At 32.9% G+C, this 24,762-nt stretch overlaps 3 protein-coding genes across 3 annotated transcripts; all 3 read right to left on the bottom strand.

The window, feature by feature from the left end:
* Window positions 1-561: 561 nt before the first annotated feature.
* LOC114396193 lies at window positions 562-1,939 on the bottom strand. Its single transcript, XM_028358101.1, has 3 exons — window positions 1,893-1,939; window positions 1,402-1,806; window positions 562-1,320 (listed from the first exon to the last, which is right to left on the bottom strand). The coding sequence occupies exons 1-3, from the start codon at window positions 1,905-1,907 to the stop codon at window positions 637-639; spliced, it is 1,104 nt and encodes a 367-aa protein (XP_028213902.1). The 5' UTR covers window positions 1,908-1,939; the 3' UTR covers window positions 562-636.
* A 130-nt stretch (window positions 1,940-2,069) lies between these two features.
* Window positions 2,070-2,906, bottom strand: LOC114397277 (serine/threonine-protein phosphatase 7 long form homolog; the record flags this gene model as incomplete). Its single annotated transcript, XM_028359362.1, has 1 exon — window positions 2,070-2,906. A coding segment is annotated over exon 1 (837 nt), but the record flags the coding sequence as incomplete, so codon positions are not given.
* A 2,745-nt stretch (window positions 2,907-5,651) lies between these two features.
* Window positions 5,652-10,073, bottom strand: LOC114397612 (oxysterol-binding protein-related protein 3A-like). Its single transcript, XM_028359730.1, has 10 exons — window positions 9,685-10,073; window positions 9,136-9,229; window positions 8,520-8,636; window positions 8,339-8,411; window positions 8,119-8,237; window positions 7,779-7,900; window positions 7,276-7,452; window positions 6,983-7,127; window positions 6,218-6,396; window positions 5,652-6,114 (listed from the first exon to the last, which is right to left on the bottom strand). The coding sequence occupies exons 1-10, from the start codon at window positions 9,801-9,803 to the stop codon at window positions 5,871-5,873; spliced, it is 1,389 nt and encodes a 462-aa protein (XP_028215531.1). The 5' UTR covers window positions 9,804-10,073; the 3' UTR covers window positions 5,652-5,870.
* Window positions 10,074-24,762: the final 14,689 nt, after the last annotated feature.

Raw genomic sequence — 24,762 nt, 5'->3', positions numbered from 1 at the left:
TCTAACCATAACCCCTGACCTCTAACCCTAACCCCTAATCCAACCCTTAACCCTTAAACCCCTAACTCTAACCCTAACCCTACCCCAAACCCAAGCAACCCAACCCTATCCCCTAAACACTAATCCTATAACCCTGGCCCCAAAACCTAACCCCTTGCCCTAACTCGAAAACCTAATCCATAAACCTAAACCTTTACCATAATCCATAAACCCCAACATTAAAACATATCCATCAACCCTAAACCATAACACCTAACCCTAATCTCTTAAACCTACCCATAAACCCTACACCCTAACCCTAATCCATCAACCATAACCCTAAAAACTAACCATAATCCATAAAACCTAACCATAACGTAAATTTAGTTTTATTATTTGTAAACTTAGTTTATTATTATAGTTTGGTGCGCCACATAAAATTTATTTGTAAACTTATTATAGTTTATTATTTGTAAACTTAGTTTATTATTTCATTTGTGTACTTTAGTTTTATTTGTAAACTTAGTTTATTATTATAGTTTGATGCGCCACATAAACTCTATATATTAGTAAGGCATAATAAATCAAATGCGATAGATTAATTGTCAAAATCAAATGTCTTACAAACAACAACAAAATTACAAAGATACATCAAAATCAGTCATTATGGTGTCCGTGATGTCGTGAGGATGTGCCACATGGTCGATCCCATCTTCGCGCTTGACGATCAGGATTTCTTCTGCCGCCGCGTTGTCTCCCCGCTTCTACTTGCTCAGCCTCTGCAGAAAACTCCTGACGCAAATCAACACCTAATAAGTTGCCCATATCAGGTATTGCTCCGGGTACATTCCATTGCGAAGCAAATGGGGCGTTAGGTGTTGCCATGGGGGCATCGTGCTGCTGTGAAGGAGTCATAGTGGGCCATGAAAAATGAGGTTGTGTTTCCACAACACCACCGAACGAATGTGAGGTCTCAGAAGTATCAGTATGATGACCTGCAAAAGGATACTGATACATCTGTGAAGGATATTCGGAAAATGTTGCTGGCGTGTAATACATTCCATGACCACGCTCCATCATTTGTTGGGAATATTGTTCGGCTTCAACAGGCTCCCTTCGTCTGCCTATGCCCCGAGTTTCAACACTTGACTGAAGAATGTGAAACTTTGGGGCTGGGAATTCACGCTCTGATGCTGGACCATGTGACACTGGCTCAGTGATTCTCTCTTGCTCTTCAGATATAATCGCTAACTTATCGACGTAAGGCACGAGATCATCAACCGTCCACGTGTTCCTCCCTTGTGGTGACACCATATATTGTAAAGTCTCCACAACTTCACCCTGCAATTAGTAGACTCAACAAATTATTGGTCATGCTTAAGAAATTAATTAAAAGTTAAACATTGAAAAACAGATAAATACCAATGCAGCTGTGTTTGCATTGTTTGGGTCGACAAACATCTTTGTTTTACGCCTATACCACACCATGTAGTCTGAGTTATAACCCAGTAGGCCCTCCTGTCGAGGATAAACGTCGACCCTAAACTCTGCTTGATTGTTCCACTGATCAATGATTGGGGCCAACAGGTGGAACCAATTCTCATCTTGTTTTCCTTTGAGCGTTATGCCATGGAGATTCTGCGGTTGCGAAGGACACCCGGGAATGGGTTGTTGCAATCCAAATTGTCGTAAAACTCTATCGGGTTGGTGCCACTCAACAACATGGAAACAAATCAGTGGCACCACCGCAAACCAGGCTACACTTCCAACCACACAAATTGGAGGCAACGCTGCCATCACAGTTGCTGTGTATGGCTCCCAGACAAACTGCATATAACAACACACTTGTCATTTTTCAGTCAAGTGGCTACATATTAAAATTTCATTTAACCATTACATTACGATGTTCTTACCTCATGTCGTTTCATCAGATCCAATTTGCGACGGAAAACTCTAAGATCATCATTGCCAATATGCTGATTTCCACGTCGCAGCCACCTACAATAAAAATGAAATCATCATTGTCAACACGTTCCATCATTAAATATTTTTAATTCAAATCTAATTTTTTAAATGACAAACCTGTGTCCGAGTGGTTTATTTTCTATGATGGGAGGCGTCCTCTTTGGAGCTAAAGTTGTACATCGTTCCCATGCCCACATTTGGATTAAGATGCACATACCTCCGATTGATTTAACTTTGTAATCGGTGGCGCTGCACATCTCTCTATATAAATACGCAAGCACGGCAGGTCCCCACGCATACGTGCTGCACTGTTCGAAGTCACGTAAAAATTGTAGGTACCTTAAGGAAACTTTGCTACTACTTTTGTTAACAAAGAGGACACCTCCTATGAATCGAAGGATCCACGCACGGGTAAACCTTTGTAATTGTTCAACGTTACCCTCATCAATATTTATGTGAGAAAAATGGTGAGCCAGCCAATTTAATTTGACGACACTGCCTTCAAGTTCGCCTTCCTGTGGTCGGACTCCTAATAATTCTTCACATAAGTCGGTCCAATCAAGATTTGTTGAACCAATTAGTGGTGTCCCGTCAGTACGAAGACCTAATAAGACTGACACATCTTGGAGAGTAATGGTAGCCTCTCCGCATCTCAGGTGAAACGTGTGGGTTTCAGGCCTCCATCTTTCAATGAACGCACTAATTAAGGCTGCATTTATCTTTAGGTATCCCATCTTAATTATCCAATAAAACCCACATTGCCGAAGCAGAGGAACAATTTCCTCTGGTATTTGTTCTTCACCTTGATACGTCGGCACTGCTCGTCTGATGTGTAGTTTTCTGTCTGCTTCTCCATTCCAAACATGTTCTGAAACATGCTTGGGTTGCATCCACAAAACGTCACCCTCAATTGGACCAGACCTCGTTTGTATACTTGATGTGCATGATGACGAAGATGCCATTGATCCTACACAATAAAATATAATACAGTAAAATTAATAATAAAAATTACACATAGTCTCCAAATTTCAAATAAATAACAAATATTATAATTATCAATTCTAACTAAAACTAACTTAAGATAAAAAAACTAATAACACATATTCATAAAATTATAATTATCAATTCTAACTAAAACTAACTTAAGATAAAAAAAAAAAACTAATAACACATATTAAATTATCAAATTAAATTAAATTTATCATTTCTAACTAAAACTAACTTAACATAAAAAAGCTAATAACATATATTAAATTATCAAATTAAATTAAATTTATCATTTCTAACTAAAACTAACTTAACATAAAAAAAAACTAATAACACATATTCATAAAATTAAAATTATAAATTCTAACTAAAACTAACTTAAGATAAAAAAAACTAATAACACATATTAAATTATCAAATTAAATTAAATTTATCATTTCTAACTAAAACTAATTTAAGATAAAAAAAACTAATAACACATATTCATAAAATTATAATTATAAATTCTAACTAAAACTAACTTAAGATAATAAAAACTAATAACACATATTAAATTATCAAATTAAATTAAATTTATCATTTCTAACTAAAACTAACTTAAGATAAAAAAGCTAATAACACATATTCATAAAATTATAATTATAAATTCTAACTAAAACTAACTTAAGATAAAAAAAACAAATAACACATATTAAATTAAATTTATCATATCTAACTATAACTAATTTAACATAAAAAAAACTAATAACACATATTCATAAAATTAAAATTATAAATTCTAACTAAAACTAACTTAAGATAATAAAAACTAATAACACATATTAAATTATCAAATTAAATTAAATTTATCATTTCTAACTAAAACTAACTTAACATAAAAAAGCTAATAACACATATTCATAAAATTCTAATTATAAATTCTAACTAAAACTAACTTAAGATAAAAAAAACTAATAACACATATTAAATTATCAAATTAAATTAAAGTTATCATTTCTAACTAAAACTAACTTAACATAAAAAAACTAATAACACATATTAATAAAATTATAATTATAAATTCTAACTAAAACTAACTTAAGATAAAAAAGCTAATAACATATATTAAATTATCAAATTAAATTAAATTTATCATTTCTAACTAAAACTAACTTAAGATAAAAAACCTAATAACACATATTCATAAAATTCTAATTATAAATTCTAACTAAAACTAACTTAAGATAAAAAAAAACAAATAACACATATTAAATTAAATTTATCATATCTAACTATAACTAATTTAACATAAAAAAAATAATAACACATATTCATAAAATTATAATTATCAATTCTAACTAAAACTAACTTATGATAAAAAAAACTAATAACACATATTAAATTATCAAATTAAACTAAAGTTATCCTTTCTAACTAAAACTAACTTAACATAAAAAACTAATAACACATATTAATAAAATTATAATTATAAATTCTAACTAAAACTAACTTAAGATAAAAATACTAATAACACATATTAATAAAACTATAATTATCATCAGCATACAAATAAAATAAAAAAATAATTAAATAAACTCACTGAAAAATTAGAATTGAAAATTTTTTTTCAAACACAAACAGCACAACAGCAACAATCCTTCTTCACAGCACCAGCAAGCCCACCACCAAGCTTCTCTCTTCTCTATCTTTTTCAGGCGTGAATGGCCTACGGGGGAGGGGGGATTTAAAAACCCCAAGCAAGGCAAATCGCTGATCGTGCTGGCGATTTTGTCCAACCAAAACGCCATTGGAGCTGGCGACACCCTGCACCTAGGAACTGCCCATTGCAGGTTGCAGACTGCAGCGTTGGAAATAGCCTGCACCTAGGAACTGCAAACCCCTCAACTCGCCAGTCAAACTGGCGAGTCCAAGCTTCCTGCAACACGCCATTGAAGATGGCGACACCGGTGCCAGCTGTCGCGTCGACGACGAAATCGCCATTCCCTCCTGCGATTTGCATGGTCTCTACGTAAAAAAGAGCACCATGCAGGGATTACTTTAGAAACAGACCCATTTCGGGAAAATGTTTCTAAAAGTAACCCCATGCAGGAAATTTGCCGTATGAATGCTATGGATTCTCAAACCGTAAGGATGCTACGAATTACCAATCTGAAAGGATGTTATATCTTTTCATTTTCTATCAACACAGACAAAATAAACTCACAAGGGGGCTCACGGTGACGACGGGAGACAGGGACTGACAGTGCAACGCAAAGGGAGGGATGAAGACAGTGCAACGCAAAGGGACAACACAACACAAAGGGAGGGATGAATGGCAGGGACTGACAGTGCAACGCAAAGAGAGGGATGAATGAAAGGGACTGGCGGTGCGACGCAAAGGAAGGGACAACGAAGATTGAAACAGCAGGCACAGACACAAGATAGGTTGGGTGTAGGGAGGAGACTTGTTTTAAAATCTTGTTGGGTGCACAAGAATTTTACGCAGTGTAGGAAGAAAATCCCTTTGCTTTTTCCTGACTCTTGGTGTGGCCCTAGTTTTCTTTTTGTCGTCTTTTTTCATTTGTCACAAAAAAATATAAAATTTCTTATGATAATTTAACAGAAGTAATGAACTTGAAGCAACATTATGCAACAACAATAGAGCTGTCTCGTCAAAAGAACAAAGGGAGTAACTATGCAATACTTCTACATACTTAAGGGAGCAAGAAAGGTCCCAAGGATAAAGGAAGATAACTTTACTTTCTCTACTGACATTTATCCAAGCAAAGTGGACTGATGAACTAACATAGCTACTATTAATTAATCAAATACTACAATAACTACAATTATAAACAACCCAAAAACAAAACCAAATTTCAAGCATTCCAATCAAGATACATGGCAAACTTAATAACAAAATGATAGTTCAAAGAATAGAAAGAATTCTACAAGGATGCTTATTATTCAGCATCCAAATTATCATATTGCCAAGGGTTGAATTCTGTTCTGCTGTCAGGCACCTCTATGCACTCAGAACTATCAACAGCAGCGCGATGTTCGGTATATTTACCATTGTATTGGTAAACTTCCAAGTCACCCCAAGGGGTCGGAGTTACTTCATCAGTTAAATCAAACCATCTAGGAGTGAACTTATGGCCCTTGGCCTCTCGGTTTCTCTTCTCAGTTCTTTGCCTCTCCTCCAAACTGAATAACAAGTTTAAGCACATATGGTAAGAGTTAAGATCTCTTAGGTGATGCTCATAGAGAAATATTAACAAACTTAAAACCTTTTTTCATCATTTCTTACCTGCTCTTCTCATAACCAGATGTGGATAGGTCACCCTTCTCAAGGGCCATTCTATCGGGACGTAGACGAGAATCAGATGCCAACAACTTCTTGGGAGCAGTGTCAAAGCTGTTAATCTTGTGTGCAAAATGCGTGTACTGGAATTTGTCCTTCTTGGGGGCATCAGCAACTCTCCAAATCTGTGCAGAATGGGAATGGTTACTTCAAAAAAATAATTCAAATTGATGGAACAAAAGGTGATGACAACCCAACCAAGCAGAAATCATAGAGTGACACTAAATGCTGCCATCTATCCTGAAAATCATACTATTTTATGTGCAGTGAAGCATAAGAAGTTGAGGACTCAAGTGATGGCCGGTATTAGACCACACCTAGAAAAAGCAAAGGTTAAATGCTCCCTAAACACACTTTTTATAGTTCATTTACTAATTTCCACAACTAAGCATTCAATTGTATGAAGTTAGAGCTGACTATTGTCAGAATTATTGCAGTTGATGCAGTACAACCATGTGAACCAAACCAAACCAAAATAATTCAAATCATGTATAAAACCAATAGATATGTACAAAACTTTTAAAAGTATAAATCTTAGATATGCTTACACGCAGTTTTGGATAAGTCACTAATCTCTACTAAAATTTCAGGAAGAGTTAAAATGACATAATATATAGAATAAATTGGCATGCTACTAAGTCATAATATATCATATTTATAATAGTAATCAATAAAATCTGGTGTAACAGTGACGAAAGTTGAATTACAAACCTCTTTCAGCTCTGTGCCTGGAAGTGGTTCTCCCTCTGAGTCACAAAGTTGATAATTCATTGCCTCGTTCCATTTTCCAGTCATCAGTATCTTAGGCTCGTCAGCAGAATTATACACAAATCCATCCACTTCATATCTACCAGCTCTGCAAATGCAAAAATCTTTTTAAGTTGATAAGATATATAACAGCAGCACTGAATAAATTATTAAATTAAAAGTGCACAACTCCACATACTGAGCAAGAAATAGTAGGTTACGAGTGAACATTTGATGGCAAGAGAAAGTAGTCATACCCAAACCAGCCGCATGGTTGAAAATACAGCACCACTTTGTCCCCTGTAGTCAGATTTGTCAGGATCATCTCTCCTGATGAATCAATCCAAGTTCGTCCAAAAATCAAGTTGCTAACTTTTGTAGGAGGAGGCACCAAATCAAGGACCACACCATCTCTTTTGAGAGTAACACGCGTTCTGCATCCAAGTAACAGTATGTTACAAATGAATACAACTTAAAAAAGGTAAAATGTTTACTAATGAACTTTGTAGACATCCATCACACAAAAAGAACTACAAACTAAATTGAGGTAAAAGCATATGGAACATTCTTAAGCATAAGATACACAGTTTACAGTTCATGTCACCTATGTGTATTTTACTTCTATTTAATTACAAGGGAAAGCCATAAACAATACCCAGACTAAGATAACAAAAGAGGACCGAATGGGAGTGTAAAAACATTGAGTTCCACAAATCTCAGTAAAAATGAAGTGTCGTGGAAAAAGGTAGGCAAGTATTACCTTCCAACAGGATATAAATCAGCTGAGTTGCCAAGAAATTTGGTTTTCAATTTTGATGTTATATCATAAGTGAAATGTTCAGTTTCAGCATGCCCAGCACTCATTGGAGGGTGATGGCTGACCTATAGAGATTTGAATCACAAGTCAGAATCATACATAATATAGGAGCATCGTTGAATAAGTAAATAACAGTGAGAATTATGAATACTTCCATTATAATATGGATATCAAGAGAGGCCAAGCACCCTCCCACCCCCCCAAAAAAAATAAAAAAGGCATAAGAAACATGGGAATTTTCTTGATTTTGTTAAAAATAAACAGCACCTTAAACGTAACTCACCTGCTCTGATATAAATGTAATGCCACCATGGTTAACCATTTCATAAGTCTCACCAAGAATTGGATTGAATGGCTTCCATGTTCGTTGATAGGCATAGTAGATGGATATAAAGAATGATGCTGCAAAAATAATCTGTAAGATCAAATTCCATGCAATGTATGCACAAATGACAGAGACGGAGACGAGGGAGAGAGAACAAAAATGTGAAAGTAATGCTTACAAGCATATACTAGTCTCATGTATGGATCCTCAGTCTTATCTGCCATATCTAACAGGTAAGAGTACTCCATAAGCTGTGAAAATGTATTATGACCAATGAGATTGTACTGACAGAGAATTTGCTAAATAGTTTGTGTTAATGTAATAGCAAAAACAAATGCAGCAAAGTATATAAAACAGACCTCAGCCATTTTCTGAAGTATTGTCATTGGCTCAAAAATGATAACCGGAAGTGTCACCATTGATGTGATATCAGAGCCAACATACTTTTGCATCATTTTCCAGTAACCATCTCGCTCCTATTAAGTGTAAGTAAAGGAAATAAACATGCAGAATTGATACATTATAAATATGGAGGAAAAGAAATTCTCCAAAGTTCACCATGAGATAAAATAAAAATAAACTTTTATACCGATAATTAAAGAAACCATTGGTTTACATTGCATATTATCTGTAGACCATAGCATGACTTAGCAAGAAGCTTGCCCCAACATGCCAACCAGACCATAAGATTGACTAAAGTGGAAAACATCAAGGTTCAATAAGCACATTCCCATCCCTTTTAACAAAAATAACAAGCGACAATTCTTATCTATGAATCTAGATTGTTTCAATCAGTATAGAGGAATAACTGCCACGCATGATAAACTTTCTTTGACTTAGATGATTCTTTCATCCCCTATCAATCATCATATTTTGTTCAGACAGTCATGAGTGCAAGCCTTGTGAGTTGTGACCTTTAGTTTTTCTTCACTGCAACTTGCTAATACATTACAAAGATAGTGATAGGTGGTATACCTCTTGTTTCCATCGTCCCTTTTTTGCTTCCTCTTCAGCATCTTCAGTTCCTCCTTCTGGATTAATAACCTCCAGCCCCTCGTAGCCCACCAAACTGAGTAACAACATCAGAAATGGTCAACAAAAATAAACCTTACCAGCTCATGAAACTGAATGAGAGTAACACAAGCTTCAAGAAATAAATCAATCAATTACAAGCCATGTTTCAAGTGATGCTGAAACTGAAAAATGAATACGAAACCACAATTCTGAACATGATCAGAATACATTAAAATAATCAAGAATCTCATAAATTAAACCATGCATCAATAAGTGTGAAACAGCCACAAGCTAACACACACAACAGTGAAGACCATATATCATAATAAATCCAATCAATAAACAAACAAAACCAATTGAGAAAGATGAATTTCCAAAGGAAGCATCATCTAGCAGTGTTAAAAATTTTGATAAAAGGGGAAAATCGATGATCTTGGGACACCCCTAGAGAAAAACATCAAAAATGATAAATTTAACAACTTTCAAAATTCAACTCCAAAGGATTCATACCCATTAACGGATTTGGACATGGCACTGCCAAAATTGGACAAACTGGAAGCAATAGAAGCAAAAAAGCCACCCCCACCACCAGAAGCAGCAGCAACTTGCTTGGGATCCTTTGGAGCCATGGCAATGAAATCCAATCAAAGATGGAAACCCAATTGAGAAAAGAGAAGGGTTTCGAAAAAAATTCGTAGCCAACCCGATCTAATGAGGCAAATCAAATAGGTATACTTCACTTAAATATGGGTTTATTATTTTCTTAAAATGAATGAATGAATAATGAATCTACAAAAGTAAAAATAATATATAGAGAACAGCAAAGAAAGCAGGGATTTTGGTTGGCGGTTCTCGAATTTGAAAAGTCCAACGAGACTGAATGGAAATTGGAAAGTGGGTTGATATTTCTTCGTAGAGGTGATGACACAAGACAAATCAAAGAGGGTTTGTTCTGCACGCGCCAATAGGGCGCGTGGGGTGAGAAGTTGAATTGTGTTTTATGTTCAGAAAATCCAAATTGGCGGCTTTACGAGGAACATGTAATGCTGTTTTGGGATTGCAATCGTGCCCGGCAACTTTGTTTGTGTCATCATGTCGTCTCCGTACATACATACCAAGTGCTTTTTTCTTTTAAAAAAAATGTATATATTTTTTAATCAAAGTACATATAATATGAGTGATAAATAAGGAATAATAATAAGGATCATCCAGTTGAGTGTGTTAAAAATATTTATTAAAAAATTTGAAAAATTATAATATGAGTATATTAAGAATTATGGTGAGAGTATTAGTGCTTATAATTTAGTGATTTTTTTTATTTTTAGTCTTTATAAAATTATTTTTTTATTTTTATTTGTTACAAGTTATATTTATTTTATTTTTCGTCTTTATAATCTTTTAGGTGTCATTTTTTCACAGTTCAAAGTGTTATCTAAAGTATTTTAAAGGCTGATAACAAAACATATTAATTTGCAATGACTAAAAACAAAAAAATAATTTTACAATGACAAAAAAATGTTTATTGAAGTACAAGTGTGAGGTAGAGTTCCACATTAGATTCAAATCGGAAGGTTAAGAACTATATAAGTGAGGATAAGACACACAGACCTGAACCTTAAGATTTTGGGTTAAAGTGTGGTGTCAAGTTCACTCATATGATTTGCTCATGGTCCATTGGTGAAAATCTCTCAAGTGTTTACCCCTTTGGATTTCCCAACAATTGATATCAAAGTCAATAGTTTGACTTGGTGACTTATCAAAAGTTTTCCTGGCGTCTGAGGTCAGACAGCAAATCTCGCAAGTGTTGCGACGGTGCAAGGTACTAGAGCATTAAGGTTTTGAGTTAAAATGTGATTTCAAGTTCACTCATATGGTTTGCTCATGACCCATTGGTGAATATTCCCCTAGTGTTTGCCCCTATAATTTCCCAACAACGCTAAATTACAAGAACTAAAAAAATATTTAAATGATAATAATACTTTATAATAATTATATACTTTTAATTTGGAAGACTTATTAATATGCTTGAAATGAAAGTTGGCTTCACTTAGTCATGATAATTAATATGGCTTCACTTTGTCATCTTCGTCATAACTCTTCTTATAAAGGTAATCACACCATAAATAAATAAAAACTCACCAAAATCATTATAGAAGAAGGATTTCACCTGATGGTTTGCGAATGACTTTATTTCCATATCAATCACTATCCACTTTTCCTATAAGAAAATTCAGCATGGGGTAGGCATTCATCCCAAGCTTTCAAATTCTTACCTACCAAGTACCTTATAAGTTGATATAAAGTTTGATTTACTGAGATGACAGGCATAGCACATGGGCTCAAGCTTTCTCTCACCCATCCTTTTTCCATCAAGCTCTCCACTTGCCTTTGGATCTCTTTTGTCTCTTACGGATTGCTTCTATATGTTGGCTTATTTGGTAAGGAAGCTCCTGACACGAGATCAATTTGGTGCTCTATCCCTCTTAAAGGAAGAAACCCATGAAGGGGTCTTTGTGGAAGACATCTCCAAACTTCTTCAATATTCCACACCTAGTGGAAAAGAATTAGCAATAGAAGACAAAACGCTAATCATGAGGAATTAGTAAATACATAGGTTGCCTAGCTAGCATCACTCATTTCACCTCTTTTTCTCTTATGAATAAGCTCTATATTTTTCTCTCTCGATTTTCATCTTTTTTTTTTTTACAGTTTCACTCTCTTTTTTTCTCCTTTCATGTTGCTTTCTCTTTTTATCACTTTTTCTTTTCTCTTTTTTTCTATCATGTTCTCTTTTCACTCTCATTTTTATTTGATCCTCACAAACCTAACTTGGAGACAAAGGTGTGAGGGTAACCTTTTTCGCTTTATGTACAAATGAATTTTTTTTTATGACTCCATTATGGACAACACCCTTATCATACTACTAAGGCCTTCCAAGAAAGATCCTCACAAACCTAACTTGGAGACAAAGGTGTGAGGGTAGCCTTTTTCGCTTTATGTACAAATGAAATTTTTTTTATGACACCATTATGGACAACACCCTTATCATACTACCAATGCCTTCCAAGTAAGAGATGACTAGCCTCTATAGGGACTACATCAAACAATATTTCATCAACATATTTTCCAATGGAGAAGCATATCAAAACTTGTCTATCTACAACTAGCTCCCCATTCTCACTCAACCATTGTAGTTTGTAAGGCCTAAGGTGAAGGGAAGTTTTCAAAGCTAGCTTTTCAATCAATCTTTGGCTAGCACATTAGTGCAACTACCCCCATCAATAATCAAAGAGCATATTTTTTTCATGACCATGCACCTAGTATGAAAAATATTCTCCCTTTGAGTTTCATCTTTATCCTTACACACACTGCCCATTAACCTCCTAGCCATCAAAAGATCACCTTCCAGGGGTTGTACATCACATTCACTTTCACTTTCACTAGAAGAACTAGAAGAGCTAGAAGAAGATGCACTAGTGATATCCCCATTACCCAACACAACCATAGTCCTTTTGTTAGGACATTGTGAGACAATATGACCATTTCCCAAACACTTGAAACATTTAATAGAACTCGTTTTTGAAGAAGTGGGAGTAGGTTTAGAATTATTTTTACAAAGGGCAGCATCTTTTTCATGAGATATGAATGAAGTTCCTCCCTCCTTCTTGAATGTCTCCTTATCCTTCCAAGTTGAAGTGTCATAGGAGGACTTCTTGTATATTTGCTTCCTCTTCAATTTCTATTCTACCTTGATAGCTTGATGAATGAGATCCTCCAAAGAGGTATAGTGGTGTAACTCTACAATGTCTTGGATCCCCCTATTGAGACCATGCAAAAACCTTGCCATGGTGGCCTCTTGAGACTTCTCAATTTGAGCCTTAATCAAGAAAATCTCCATTTCTTTGTAATACTCATCCACACTCCTATTTCCTTGAGTTAGTATAGGAAGCTTGTTCTGAAGGTCTCTCCCATAACAGGATGACACAAACCTCTCTCTCAAAACTCTCTTCATGTCTTGCCACATATTAATCAAAGGCCTTCTCATCCTCTCAACATCACTCATCATTTGGTTCCACCACAATAAAGCATATCCCTCAAACTCTAGTGAGGCCAATTTGATCTTTTTCTCTTCATTGTAGTTGTAACAAGCAAATACTTGCTCAACCTTCATCTCCCACTCAAGATACACTCCTGAATCACAATTCCATTTAAAAGTAAGGATCTTCACCTTTAGTTCCTTAACCCCTTCCTCTATTTGCATACCTCTATATCTTCTATGATTTCTTCTCTCCTTGTACCTCCCATTCCTCATTCCTCCCTCATCCTCTTCATACCCCTCATCTTCTCCATGAAAAGAATTAGATGATCTGTCATCTCTTCTTCGCTCTATATTTTCACTACTCCTATGTATTCTTCTCAAACTCTCCTCATTCTCCTTTCTCATTCTTGTCATCCTTTCTTCATTTTCATAACTCATTCTTCTTATTTGATCACCAAGTTTAATCATCTCCACCATGAGCCTTACGGTTTTTGGAGATGGTGGAGTAGCATCTCCACTTGTAGAAGCCATACCTACAAGGAAAGTTAGTGCACAAGTAATAAATAAAATAGGACCTCACCACTCAAACTTAGTGTTTTACTCAAGTTCACTTGTGTATCACTCTTTCAAGGCTTTTTCTGTTATAATATGCACTCTTGCTCCTCGTTAGTTCTTAAGCAAAACCTTCAAGCTCAAAATCAAGAAGTATTCAATGTGAAATATTTCACAAATCAAAACTCAACTCAAGAAGTCAAGAATAGAAATACTCTAAGAGAAAACTAAAAAATTTAAAGAACAAGCAAAAATAATGAAAGAAATACTCAGAAGGAATGACAAGGAAGACAACAAACTAGAAGACTCCATAATCAAGAAAAAGAATTGTCCAAGAATTGAACTATAATAGATGTAAATAACCAACAAGACACAATTTTTTTTTTTGAAATATAGGTATGTAAAAACTAGAAGGATTTTGAATGCAAAACTTTTTTTTTGTTTTTTTCCCTCCTTTTATTTATCTCTACACGTTTTTTGGGCACAAAATTCAAATTTGAATGCAAATATGTGATTGGGCAGATCCAAATCTAGACTGTAACAGAATTTTGGCTCCAAATTTGAAAACTAAATTTCTTTCTTCTTTTACTTCTTTTTTTTCCCTTTTTTGCACGAATTTTGATACTATATAGAAAAAGAAGATAAAAAGATATTGATACTAGATAAAGTTCCGAAAAAAAAGAAAGATAGACTCAAATATATAAAACAAAGGAAGATGAAATAATGATATAGAGTTAAACAAAAGGGAAAGAACTAATAAAGAAAGAAACACACAAGAAGAAAGGAAACATAAAGGATAGATAACACCTGGTTCAAGAACCAAATCTTTGATACCAATCGATGAACCCTAGTTTGCGGATCCAATTTTTAGGATTAGCAAACTAGGGAACCTATTTGAAACTCTATGAGTTGATGATGATTTGTCACGGAGAATATAATTTTTTGATAAGAACCTAAGGTTTCACACAAGAACAAGAGCACACTTTCTTACTTAACTGTATTTAATATGAAATTTCATAAAAAAAAACTATCAATCAAGCGTTTAAGGAGTTTATTTATAACTCCTACTAATAACCCTAAAGTAGGTCCAATGCCTCATAACTAATCTAATAATTAAAAGACTCCAAAATAACAATAAAAGGTTGCAGCCTATTATAAGTTTAAAAATAGGCCCAAAATATAATTTAAAATGAAAATAAATCTTATTTTAAAAGTTGGTTAAATTTTTATGAGCTCTTTTTCTTCTCTTTTTTTCATGAGAGAATTTAATTTCTTGTCAAACCTTTCTTAAAATCTCTTACTCTTTGCTCAAAGTGATTGGTCCATCCATGTTGAACTCACTCAAATGAAACTTTTTCTCTCTTTCTCCTTATATAGTCCTCTATCATTTACCAAAGGGGATCCCCTCAACTATTAAGGACTTTATTTGTGTTTCTTTTCCTTTCTTACGAGCATTTATCGCCTTTTGATATATCTTTGAATTAAACTACCGGATCTACTAAAACAAAATAAAAGGTCACTAAATATTCCTATAACCCCAATCAAAATAGATAAACAAATCGTACCTGCGTAATTAGAAAACTCAGTCAAATTACACTCCAAGCTTATTTAAACACATCCTTCAAAAACCACATAGAATTTGAATTTGTCATCTGGTTGGGTTGCCAATACAAAGGAAACTCATTTACAAAAAATGCCCAATCATCCAACTAAGACCTTATCTTAAAAGATCTATTCTCGAAACTTTTAAATGAGACCGTGATTAGCATCAAGATTCTTTTTTGTGGTTATATATTTGTTATTTAGAAATTCTATTTTATTTTTATATAAATATTTATTAGACATTTTTGTTTTCATGCAAGACAATATTTGTGAATTGACTTAAATATATTTTTTATCCCTAATAAATTTTTTTAAATTTTTTTTATCCTTTAATGAAATCTGTAGGAAATTTTATGCTGATTTTTTTGTAAAAAAATTTGCGTGAAATTTTCTCGTGAAAACAAATCACAGGAAATTTTTTCGACAAATTTTATTTTCGCAGGAAACTAGTTATCCATGAAGAAATTACCTACGGACTAAATTCCTAGGAAACAAAGAAAGTTACAGTAGTTATTTTTTTGTCGGCGAAAATTATAGTAAAGTTAGTATTAATTATATCATCACAGTTAATTATTCATTTGGTTATTGTATATACAATTTGTATATAAAAATTCAAAAAAATAAAAACAAATGTGAATTACAAGCATTTAAAAGTATCAACAATTTCGCCAAAAACTCGGATTAAAAATCGCCTAAACGTTTCAAAGCAAACTGTTTTTCTCTTTACATATAATTTTTTTTATAAATGATAGTCGTTTTTATTAGTTAATTTGTTATTATTTTATTTAAGTAAAAAATTTAAAATTTAGACAATTACTTATTATTCTTTTGGTTTCTTTCAATTTTAGGTATCGTATTCGAATACGATAATGCTTCTGAAAATATTCCCTCACGATAGGATGGTTAAGTGTGCTAAGAAAAGTAATGTACAACATGTTATTTTTTAATATATCTATTTTTTACAGTTTAATATATCTTTATCATTAATAAATTTCTTATAAAATCTATTAAATAATGTCAATTTAGCGCGTTACTGCTAATGTGCCTGGAGCCTTGGAAGGGCTTGAGTTGAGTTTTGACTCCGTGTCTCCTGTGTGTATTAAATACTTCCTTCTTAAGAAAAGCATAACACCAACTGTTTATCCAACATACATTAAGTAAATGTACATAAAAATGTTAATTTATTAAGAATTAAAGTATAAATTATGACGAAGACTTAAAAAAATGATGAAACTCCCATTGTTTTAAAACTTCGGGGTTTTTTTTATGCATGTAAAACAACTTAAGTTTTTTCCCCATATGCAAATTAAAATATTTTTATGTCAAAGCAATTTCTTTTTTGTTAAAATAGATTGCATTGATAAGTAATGTTTTTTCTTCAACGAGTTTGAGTTTCAATTGCAATTGTCATCAGTTTTTCTTACAAGAACATTCAGCAAGTCAATTTGACTTTTTACATTATAAAATATGTTAATTCGGTCATTGAATTTTAATAGAGCAAATTAAAGTGACATTTGGTGAAGAGAAGTTTGTTGTAATTACACGTGCACCCTTTTGTCTAAAAGACATTACTTTGACAAAGGTTAACTTTCAAAGTTCATTTACAAAGATGTCCTTCATCTATTTTCAGAAATCCAAAATTGCCCTTGACTTAAGTTTGGAACAGTTCCAACAATCCCTAAATCGAAAATGAATCATAGGGTTTGGTGGTTGTTGTTCAGGCTCCATCTATTCTTCGCATCTGCATGGGGAGGTTGAGGGGGGTAGTTATGGATTTCGCGATGGCATGACGATAGCGTCGGCAAATAAGAGGGTGACGTCTTTGGCACTAAGACATGCCACCACTCTTCACGGACCCTCTCCCTTTTCTTCCTTTGGATCCTCCAAAATTGCTTTGTACTATTGCTGCCTCGGTCTCGACCCTTGAAAACTTGTTGCCCAATTAGTTTCTCCCACAAAGCTGCAATCTTCGGGAATAAATTTGTTTCATCAGGGTGGGTGCCTAATTTGAAGGAAAAAGCCACAATATGATGAAGAAGAACCGTTTTGAGAAGTGGTGTTGATAGGGATGGTAATGGATAGGATCTTCTGATCTTTATATGACTCATTTTCATATACATAGAGGGTAAGCGGGCCGGCCCGTCTTGTGTAAGTTCCGCTCGTATCTACAGCGAACCAAACTAGTCCACTCCATACTTTTACATGGATTTAAAATATTAGTCCGCCCTGTTTCGTGGACCCCGCGGGCCAAGTGGACTCATCGTGGACCTATTTTTTCTTTTAAAACAATGTAATTTTAAAATAAATATATATTTTTCTCTTAAAAAAAACCAATTACACTCAATTATATATATATATATATATATATATATATTAAAAATAATTCTTAATAAATCTCTAACAAATACTTAATTACAAAAGTTTTAACACAATCAAATAAATTTTTAACATAAATGTAAAGAAATTTCAGACTGAGCTTTTAAGATTAATTGAATTTAAAAAAAATTGGTTCATAACCCGTGCGAATCGCAGGCCGATCCATGAACTTAAGCCCGTTTATCTACCTTTATTTACTTATATATAAGGTTAATAATAATAAGCTAATTAAAAATTAATTAAAACAACTACTACAATTATAGTTAATATTAAAAACATATATACATAATATTAAAAACAAATAAACATAATAGTGATTCGTCCAAACTCAAATCATAAATAAATAAAATTACAAAGATAATTATTTAAAGTTAATATTCTAATCATTTAATAAAAACTCTAATTAAAGATTTAGTATTTTATACTCTCTGATAATGATATCTGATAATGATATTGTTAGATATTAGTGATTTAGAATATTAATCATAAAAATATAATTTTTTTTAATAACAAATTATATATATATATATATATATATATATATATATATATATATATATACCCACATAAATTTATGTATATACTCCCGCTCTAATATTACTAGTAATTATTCGTCCTACATGAATATTCTTACGATTATAGGATCTTTGTATACTTTCTCATCCCTAGGTTGTACAAGAATAATAGCAAGAGAAGTTATGATGAACAGAAATGGAGGAGTGACGATGGAAGAGACATTTTTTGGTTAAAATTAGACCAAATTTTAGGAAATGTCACCAATAATATGTTCAATTTAATAATTAATATGAAAAAAATATTTTTTTTAGATGTAACACCAGATTTTAACTCAGTCCCTTACGAAAATTACAATACAGACCAAGAATGTCTATATGAAAAAACATTTTGATCATTGAAATTAACATAATCAATCAATTTAAAACTTACTATTATATAGTTTTTGGTGTATAATAATAATAATAATAAAATTTAAACTTTTAAATAAAATAATAAAATTTAAACCTAAACCTCGTGTATATTATAAACCCTCCATACCTGATATCAACAAACCATTCATTAACATTTTTCAATAAATTCTCTTAAGTCTTAATCATCCAACGAACTTGCTAAATGCTAAGTTCTTCTAGAATCTCTGGACGGTAGGGTAGGCTGTATCATGCATAGGTCCACACATGCCAACGCAAAGGAAGAGAAATTGCCAAAAGAAAAAACACTTCTGTGGGGTTATAAAAGTCCGGCTGGTTTTTATAAAATTGAAATTCTTCAAATTGTTCTAGAAAACAAGGATATTTTTCAGAAGAAGAGTTTTTTTCTTTTATCGTTGAATGAAGAATTTAAAATCAACTCGTCGAAGAAGTTTGAAAGAAAGTCAATAAAATCCACGTCATCATCCACTGAAATTATATAATAGAATTTATTATCTTTTTAATTCTTAATTTTTTAGAATTTTATTTTTAGTTTCTTATTTTTTAACTAATTAATGTCTTTTAATTTTTTTTTCGTTCTTAACTTTTCTCCCTTCCTAGTTTTCGGACCTTAACAGGGATTACAATTAAAGAAAAAAAAATTAAGGAACTAAAACCAATAAAAAGAGCTCAAGGACTAAAAATAAAAATTCTAAAAAATTTAAAACTAAAAACAAAAATCTAATTAAATAATGATATTATTTTCCCCCGGACCTCAGTATTGAAAGGTTCTTGTAGTCTTGTTGTTTCAATGGCAGCCAGGACTATTTCCAGAATTTTAATAATATTTTTCTACACAACAAAACATAGTTTTTCTTCTGTTAATAAACAATTAAAATGCTACCTAAAAATACAATTGTATAATACTGTACGTAGTTATTAACGTAAGGGTAGACACTTTATAAACTAAGGGAAAAAATGAATTTTAAAATACAAAAAATATAATATTATAAAAGAAAATCATAAAAAATTAATTTAAATTCAAGAACATGGCTTTAACAAAAGTAAATTTTCTGTTAAAAAAAAGTAACATTTTTCTGTAAAAAAAAGAAACATTTTAATGCTTTTGTGCTTTCTTGAAAATTTAATATTAATTTTTATTACATGTAAATTTGTTTTTTAAAAACTAAGTGATTGAGTATAAATGATTAATGTGCTTAAGCTTTTTGGCAAAAATAATTATTGGTCAATTTTTACTTACCTCCTGATCGATATCTAGATGAGTCATGATCCATTTCCTCTGATGAACTGGATATTAAGACAAAAAAAACTTGTTTTTGAGATAAAAAATTTCAAACATAAATAAATTTAATTATTTTTTTATAAAGTCTTATTTAAAATAAAATTTACAAATAATTATCCAAATACAAATAAATTTAATTATTTTTTATAAAATTAAATGAATATTTCTTAGCCTAAAAAATTTGCTATCTAAGCAAATCACATTTTTGGGGTTGGGATTGGAGAGCCATATAAGAGCTATAAACCACAACTTCAAGCTCTTTGATATTTTTTAAGTCATGAAAGGTTTTAGGATTTGATACTTCTTCATCTTCATAACTTGACTATTTGCCATTAAACATAACTTTATTATATCTTTTTTATCCTCCTCCTAGGTAGATGAGGTTTTTATGTCATTTCATGTAGCCACTATAACTTGTTCTTCTTTTGAGCCTTTTTTTTTCTAGCTTTTGTAAGCAGGAGGTACTGATGCTTGATATGGTTGCAATTCATTATAGATGATCTTACCTTTTGGTTCTTTCATCCTTTTGAGTGTGTCCTTTTTGAAGAGGAAGCTCTCTCCCTTTCCTTTTCTTTTTAGTGTTCTCTAAATTTTTTTTATATGAATTCTAGTCCATCTTCCTTATAAAGTAGGGAATCATCATCATCTTCATGATTATTAAACTTTCAAGTTATTTTGCTAACCCTTACGAGTTTACGAACTCATTTATCCTCTGCGAGTTGACTCATGTGCAAACTTTCTTTTTAGTAGACATGGTAGACTTGGTACAAACTTGATAGACTCTTGAGTTTACCACCAAGTCAGCGAATTAACAAGTTAAACAAAATTAGACCAAAGGTTAAGGTCAATTTGGGTTGTTTTTTGTGTGTTTAAGGTTTAACATATGTCCACTTGGTGTGTTGTTCTTGAATCGAAGAATGTTCACCTCTAACAACATTAAATCCTTATTCTCTAACAACAACAAACCCTCGAAGTAAATGTTCTACCACTATTATCACCTCCACAAGTTATTATCTATTAGTAATGCATTATCAAACTTGATTATTTAAGTATTGTGGAGTTTATGGTTTACTATTTTGCTTTATTATGTTGTTGGAATCTTTAATTGTTATGCTATTTATAGGTATTTTGTTATTATTTTTTATATGAAGTAGACTCCTACAAGTCTATGAGTTGAGTCTATGGAGATCCCACAACTCTACATAAATTCTCGAGTTTCATAACTATTTGTTGGGTTGTAACATCAATTGTACCATGGTGGAGGCCCAGGTGGGTCAAGTCACAGTCAACTCGTGGCTCTTGGGCTGTTACACTCGTAAGTAGAAAGAGTTGTGCCCTAACTATCAACTATAGCTTTTGGCCTAGTGGTAAGCGCTCGATCCAATAATTGGTATTAGAGTCAAGGTCACGAGTTAGAGTCCTAGTAGGGCAATTGTTGAGGGGGAGATTGTTCGTTGGGTTAGGACATCAATTGTCCCGTGGCAGATGCTTAGGTGGGTCAAGTCACAGTCAACTCATGGAGCTTGGGTTGTTACGCTCTTAAATAGAAAGAATTGCACTCTAATTATCAGCTATAGCTTTTGGCCTAGTGGTAAGCGCTTGATCCAACAATAACCTTGACCATCTTCACTATAATAATCAAAATCAATGACAATATTTAGTGTAGAAAATGATATGTCAACTTTTAGAGTTGCATTGAGTGTAATAGCTTTGCCTATCTTAGGCAGGATTTTATACACGAGTTCTTGTTCATCCACTTCGAGAGTTCCCATTAGTTCATCCATTCTAAGAACAAACAAGTCTCTAGCTTCTTGGATAGTTGTAACTTTGGGTTGAAACTTTGGGAAGGATTCTTAGGATTTTTGTGATATGCTCTTGGTTGGTATAGGTCTTTCCCGATGACTTGAGATCATATGTCTTCCCCAACTACTTGAGATCATCAATGATGACAATGAATATGTTGATAATCTTTTTAAAGGACTCATGCACACTAAACAACTTGTATTGGTGTGTCAAAATTTTGATTTTTTACTTACACACTAGTTAGTCCTTTCACGAGCATTTCACATTGTTCAAGATTTCTTGAGAAATTAGACAACCTATTACCTTGTCATATTCATTTTTTCTTAAATTACAAGTGAGGAAAAATTTGGCTCTTGAGTCCAATAGCATCTTCTACTTCTCTTCAACACACTAGTTGACCAAGCTTGACCTCTATAGTTTCCATTAATTTTGGTTAAGAAACTTCATTAGTGTGTATGATTAGAAGCATAGTTAAGAAGGTGTCTCCAGACAAGGGATATAAGATTTAAGATCGAGCAAGGAATAGGACATGATTGTCTACATTGTTTAGAAGCACACACTAGAAGTAATAAATGCAACAAAAGTCAGGCAGAGTGCTCAAAAGCACCAATTTATAAGCAACAAGCTCTTAAAGAAGACGTGTAAGTATTCATAAGAATAAAATAACTTGAATGAGTTATCAAGTCCACATGAAGGCAAAGCAACTAGAAGCAAAGAAGAATTATATATAATCATTGCAGTAACCAAAAGCAACTCAAGAAGTATCTTGCAAGAGAAGAGTCTTTAGAAGATAACCAATGATAGTAACTAGAAGAAGTCATAAGGTATCCACTAAGACAAATAACAAGCACCAACAACTACAATTCAAATTTCAAATTGTGCTAACTACACATAGTGGAGAAAGAGTAGAGAATGCAATAAATAAAGTTCAAAAGCTATAGAACTTGGAGGAAAAACAACCAACACACATTCAACCAACACACATTTGTATAAAAGGGATAACTCATACAATTTTGAATGTGTTTGAAAATCCCTCTAATAGGAAAAAACTAATAGCTCGAAGGACCTTCATCTGAAGGATCTCATTGCAAAGGAAGGAGGTCCAACAAGAGAGGACAATGTTAGAAGAGTCGAGCTACTTAAGAACACACTTTAGAATTCAAAAGATTTTCCTTTGCCAAAACACTCTAGCTAGGATTAGAGCCAAACCTTTTCTATCTTAAAGGGTGTACATAAACACCTTAACCTAAGGAACCTCAGTGAAGAAGACATCCTAAAATATGTAGTAAAATCTATCCAAATAAATCCCCCCAAAAGAGGGAAACTTAGAAGAAAAATTAGGGAATTGTTGCTTCTAAAGTTATTTGTGAGCACAACAAGGTTGTTGTGAGTGTTAACAATAGGAAGCTGTTTGGGTTTGAGTCTGGAAAGGCTTGTGAAAGAATATTTGAATTGAGTGGAAACTTGCAGAGGCTGAAAATACTAGTGAAGGGCATGCAAATACTAGGAGAATACTATTGAAGGGCCTATAGAGGTTAGAAGTATATAGAGTGGAACATGTAGATGTTAATAGTACTGGGTTGAGAAAAAGCTTGCAGAGACTAGGAAAGAAATTTTTTGGTAAAATGAGCCTGAAGAAGCTTTAGAAGAACATATACCTAGTATAAGTGTGTTTGGTCTTAAAGGAAAATCCTAAAGTGTTGATGCTGAATGTAGTACAAGCTTGAGGTAAACTAATATAAATTTTCTCAGTGTAGTATCCCTCTTTATTGCTTCTCATATTTTTATCTTTGTTGCATACATGCTATAACTTTTGAAAAGAAAAAAAAATCTGATTTTACTTAAGCATAACATTATCCACAACCAAAAGGTTTTACAAATTTGTTTTGATCATCAAAAGTAGTATTTATTTTTCACAAAGAAAGAAAATTAGAATCTGTTTTGAAACATAGTATGTCAGTTTGAATTATTTTTTTTTAGAACAACTTCTTATTGCATAACCTTAATTGTTTTTTATAATTGCTATTTATTATATAACCAAGTATACAAAGAAAAGTATCATTGCTCTTAACCAAACTTCTAATATTAGAGCATAAGCTTAAAAAGCCAAATATCATAAGCACAAATTGTTTATGCAGAAAAGTCCAAAGTCAATTGAATATCACCATTCAATCCTTTTTCTAATGATCATCTGATTTACTTCATTAAGATGATTGATAATTACTAAAACTAGAGATCAAATTAACACGCCTCTAAGGTCAAGGGTTAAAATCAATATATGTTAATTTTAGGAATTAAAATAACTTATAATTAAAGCATGGCTTTCATTTGAAATAATGTACTTTAAAGAGTGTTTTAAAAATTAGCTTGAATCAATTAGTCTGACTGGAAATTGGTGGTATAATGTTATGGCCGAATTCCCCTTTCCTCCAATTCCTAGAGTTCGAGAGCTAGGACTCTCCAGAAGCAAGATGAAGAAGATGAGTTTTATTCATTTTGCCCTTTTTGATTACATAGTAATTGCTTTATATAGTATGTTTGTGAATTGTTACTAACAAAATTGATAAATTCTGATGCTAGGGCCTAACAGAAAAAAGATTCACGAAGATTTCATCCTAACAGAATTACAAGGCTCGTGGGATAATTCCCTTATGGACCACTCTATGCCACGTCAGCTTCCTTTCCCTTTAGACAATAAAGTCCTTCAGGTACTTTGGTTTAGTTCTCTGCCTCTGATTCCTCTCTGTTAATGGTTGCTCTGCTTGTGCCTCTGTTAATGGTGATTGTGGAGCTTCATTCATAACATTCCGCTGTGCTTCGAAAAGCACCTTGTCCTCAAGGTGGTATTCTGCTTTGAGTTCTTCCCACGATTCCCATGTAGCATCATCTGGGTGTAGGCCTGCCCATTGAACCAATACCTTCAGCTTTGGAATACCCCTTTCTGAGTCCCATTTGGTGTTGAGAATCACAAGTGGTGAAATAATAGGATC

The sequence above is a fragment of the Glycine soja genome, chromosome 18 (genome assembly GCF_004193775.1).
Source record: "Glycine soja cultivar W05 chromosome 18, ASM419377v2, whole genome shotgun sequence".
Lineage (NCBI taxonomy): Eukaryota > Viridiplantae > Streptophyta > Magnoliopsida > Fabales > Fabaceae > Glycine > Glycine soja.
The sequence above is the reverse complement of the archived record's forward strand: the minus strand, read 5'-3'. Positions and strand labels throughout refer to the sequence as shown.

Excerpts from the sequence above, each read along its gene's own strand:
- LOC114397612 (XM_028359730.1), bottom strand. The coding sequence starts at position 9,803 with ATGGCTCCAAAGGATCCCAAGCAAGTTGCTGCTGCTTCTGGTGGTGGG. Across the intron at positions 9,230-9,684 it reads ATGTCCAAATCCGTTAATGG|TTTGGTGGGCTACGAGGGGC; the intron begins GTATGAATCCTT and ends GTTGTTACTCAG. Across the intron at positions 6,397-6,982 it reads CAGGCACAGAGCTGAAAGAG|ATTTGGAGAGTTGCTGATGC; the intron begins GTTTGTAATTCA and ends CATTCTGCACAG.
- LOC114396193 (XM_028358101.1), bottom strand. Across the intron at positions 1,321-1,401 it reads ATGCAAACACAGCTGCATTG|GGTGAAGTTGTGGAGACTTT; the intron begins GTATTTATCTGT and ends TACTAATTGCAG.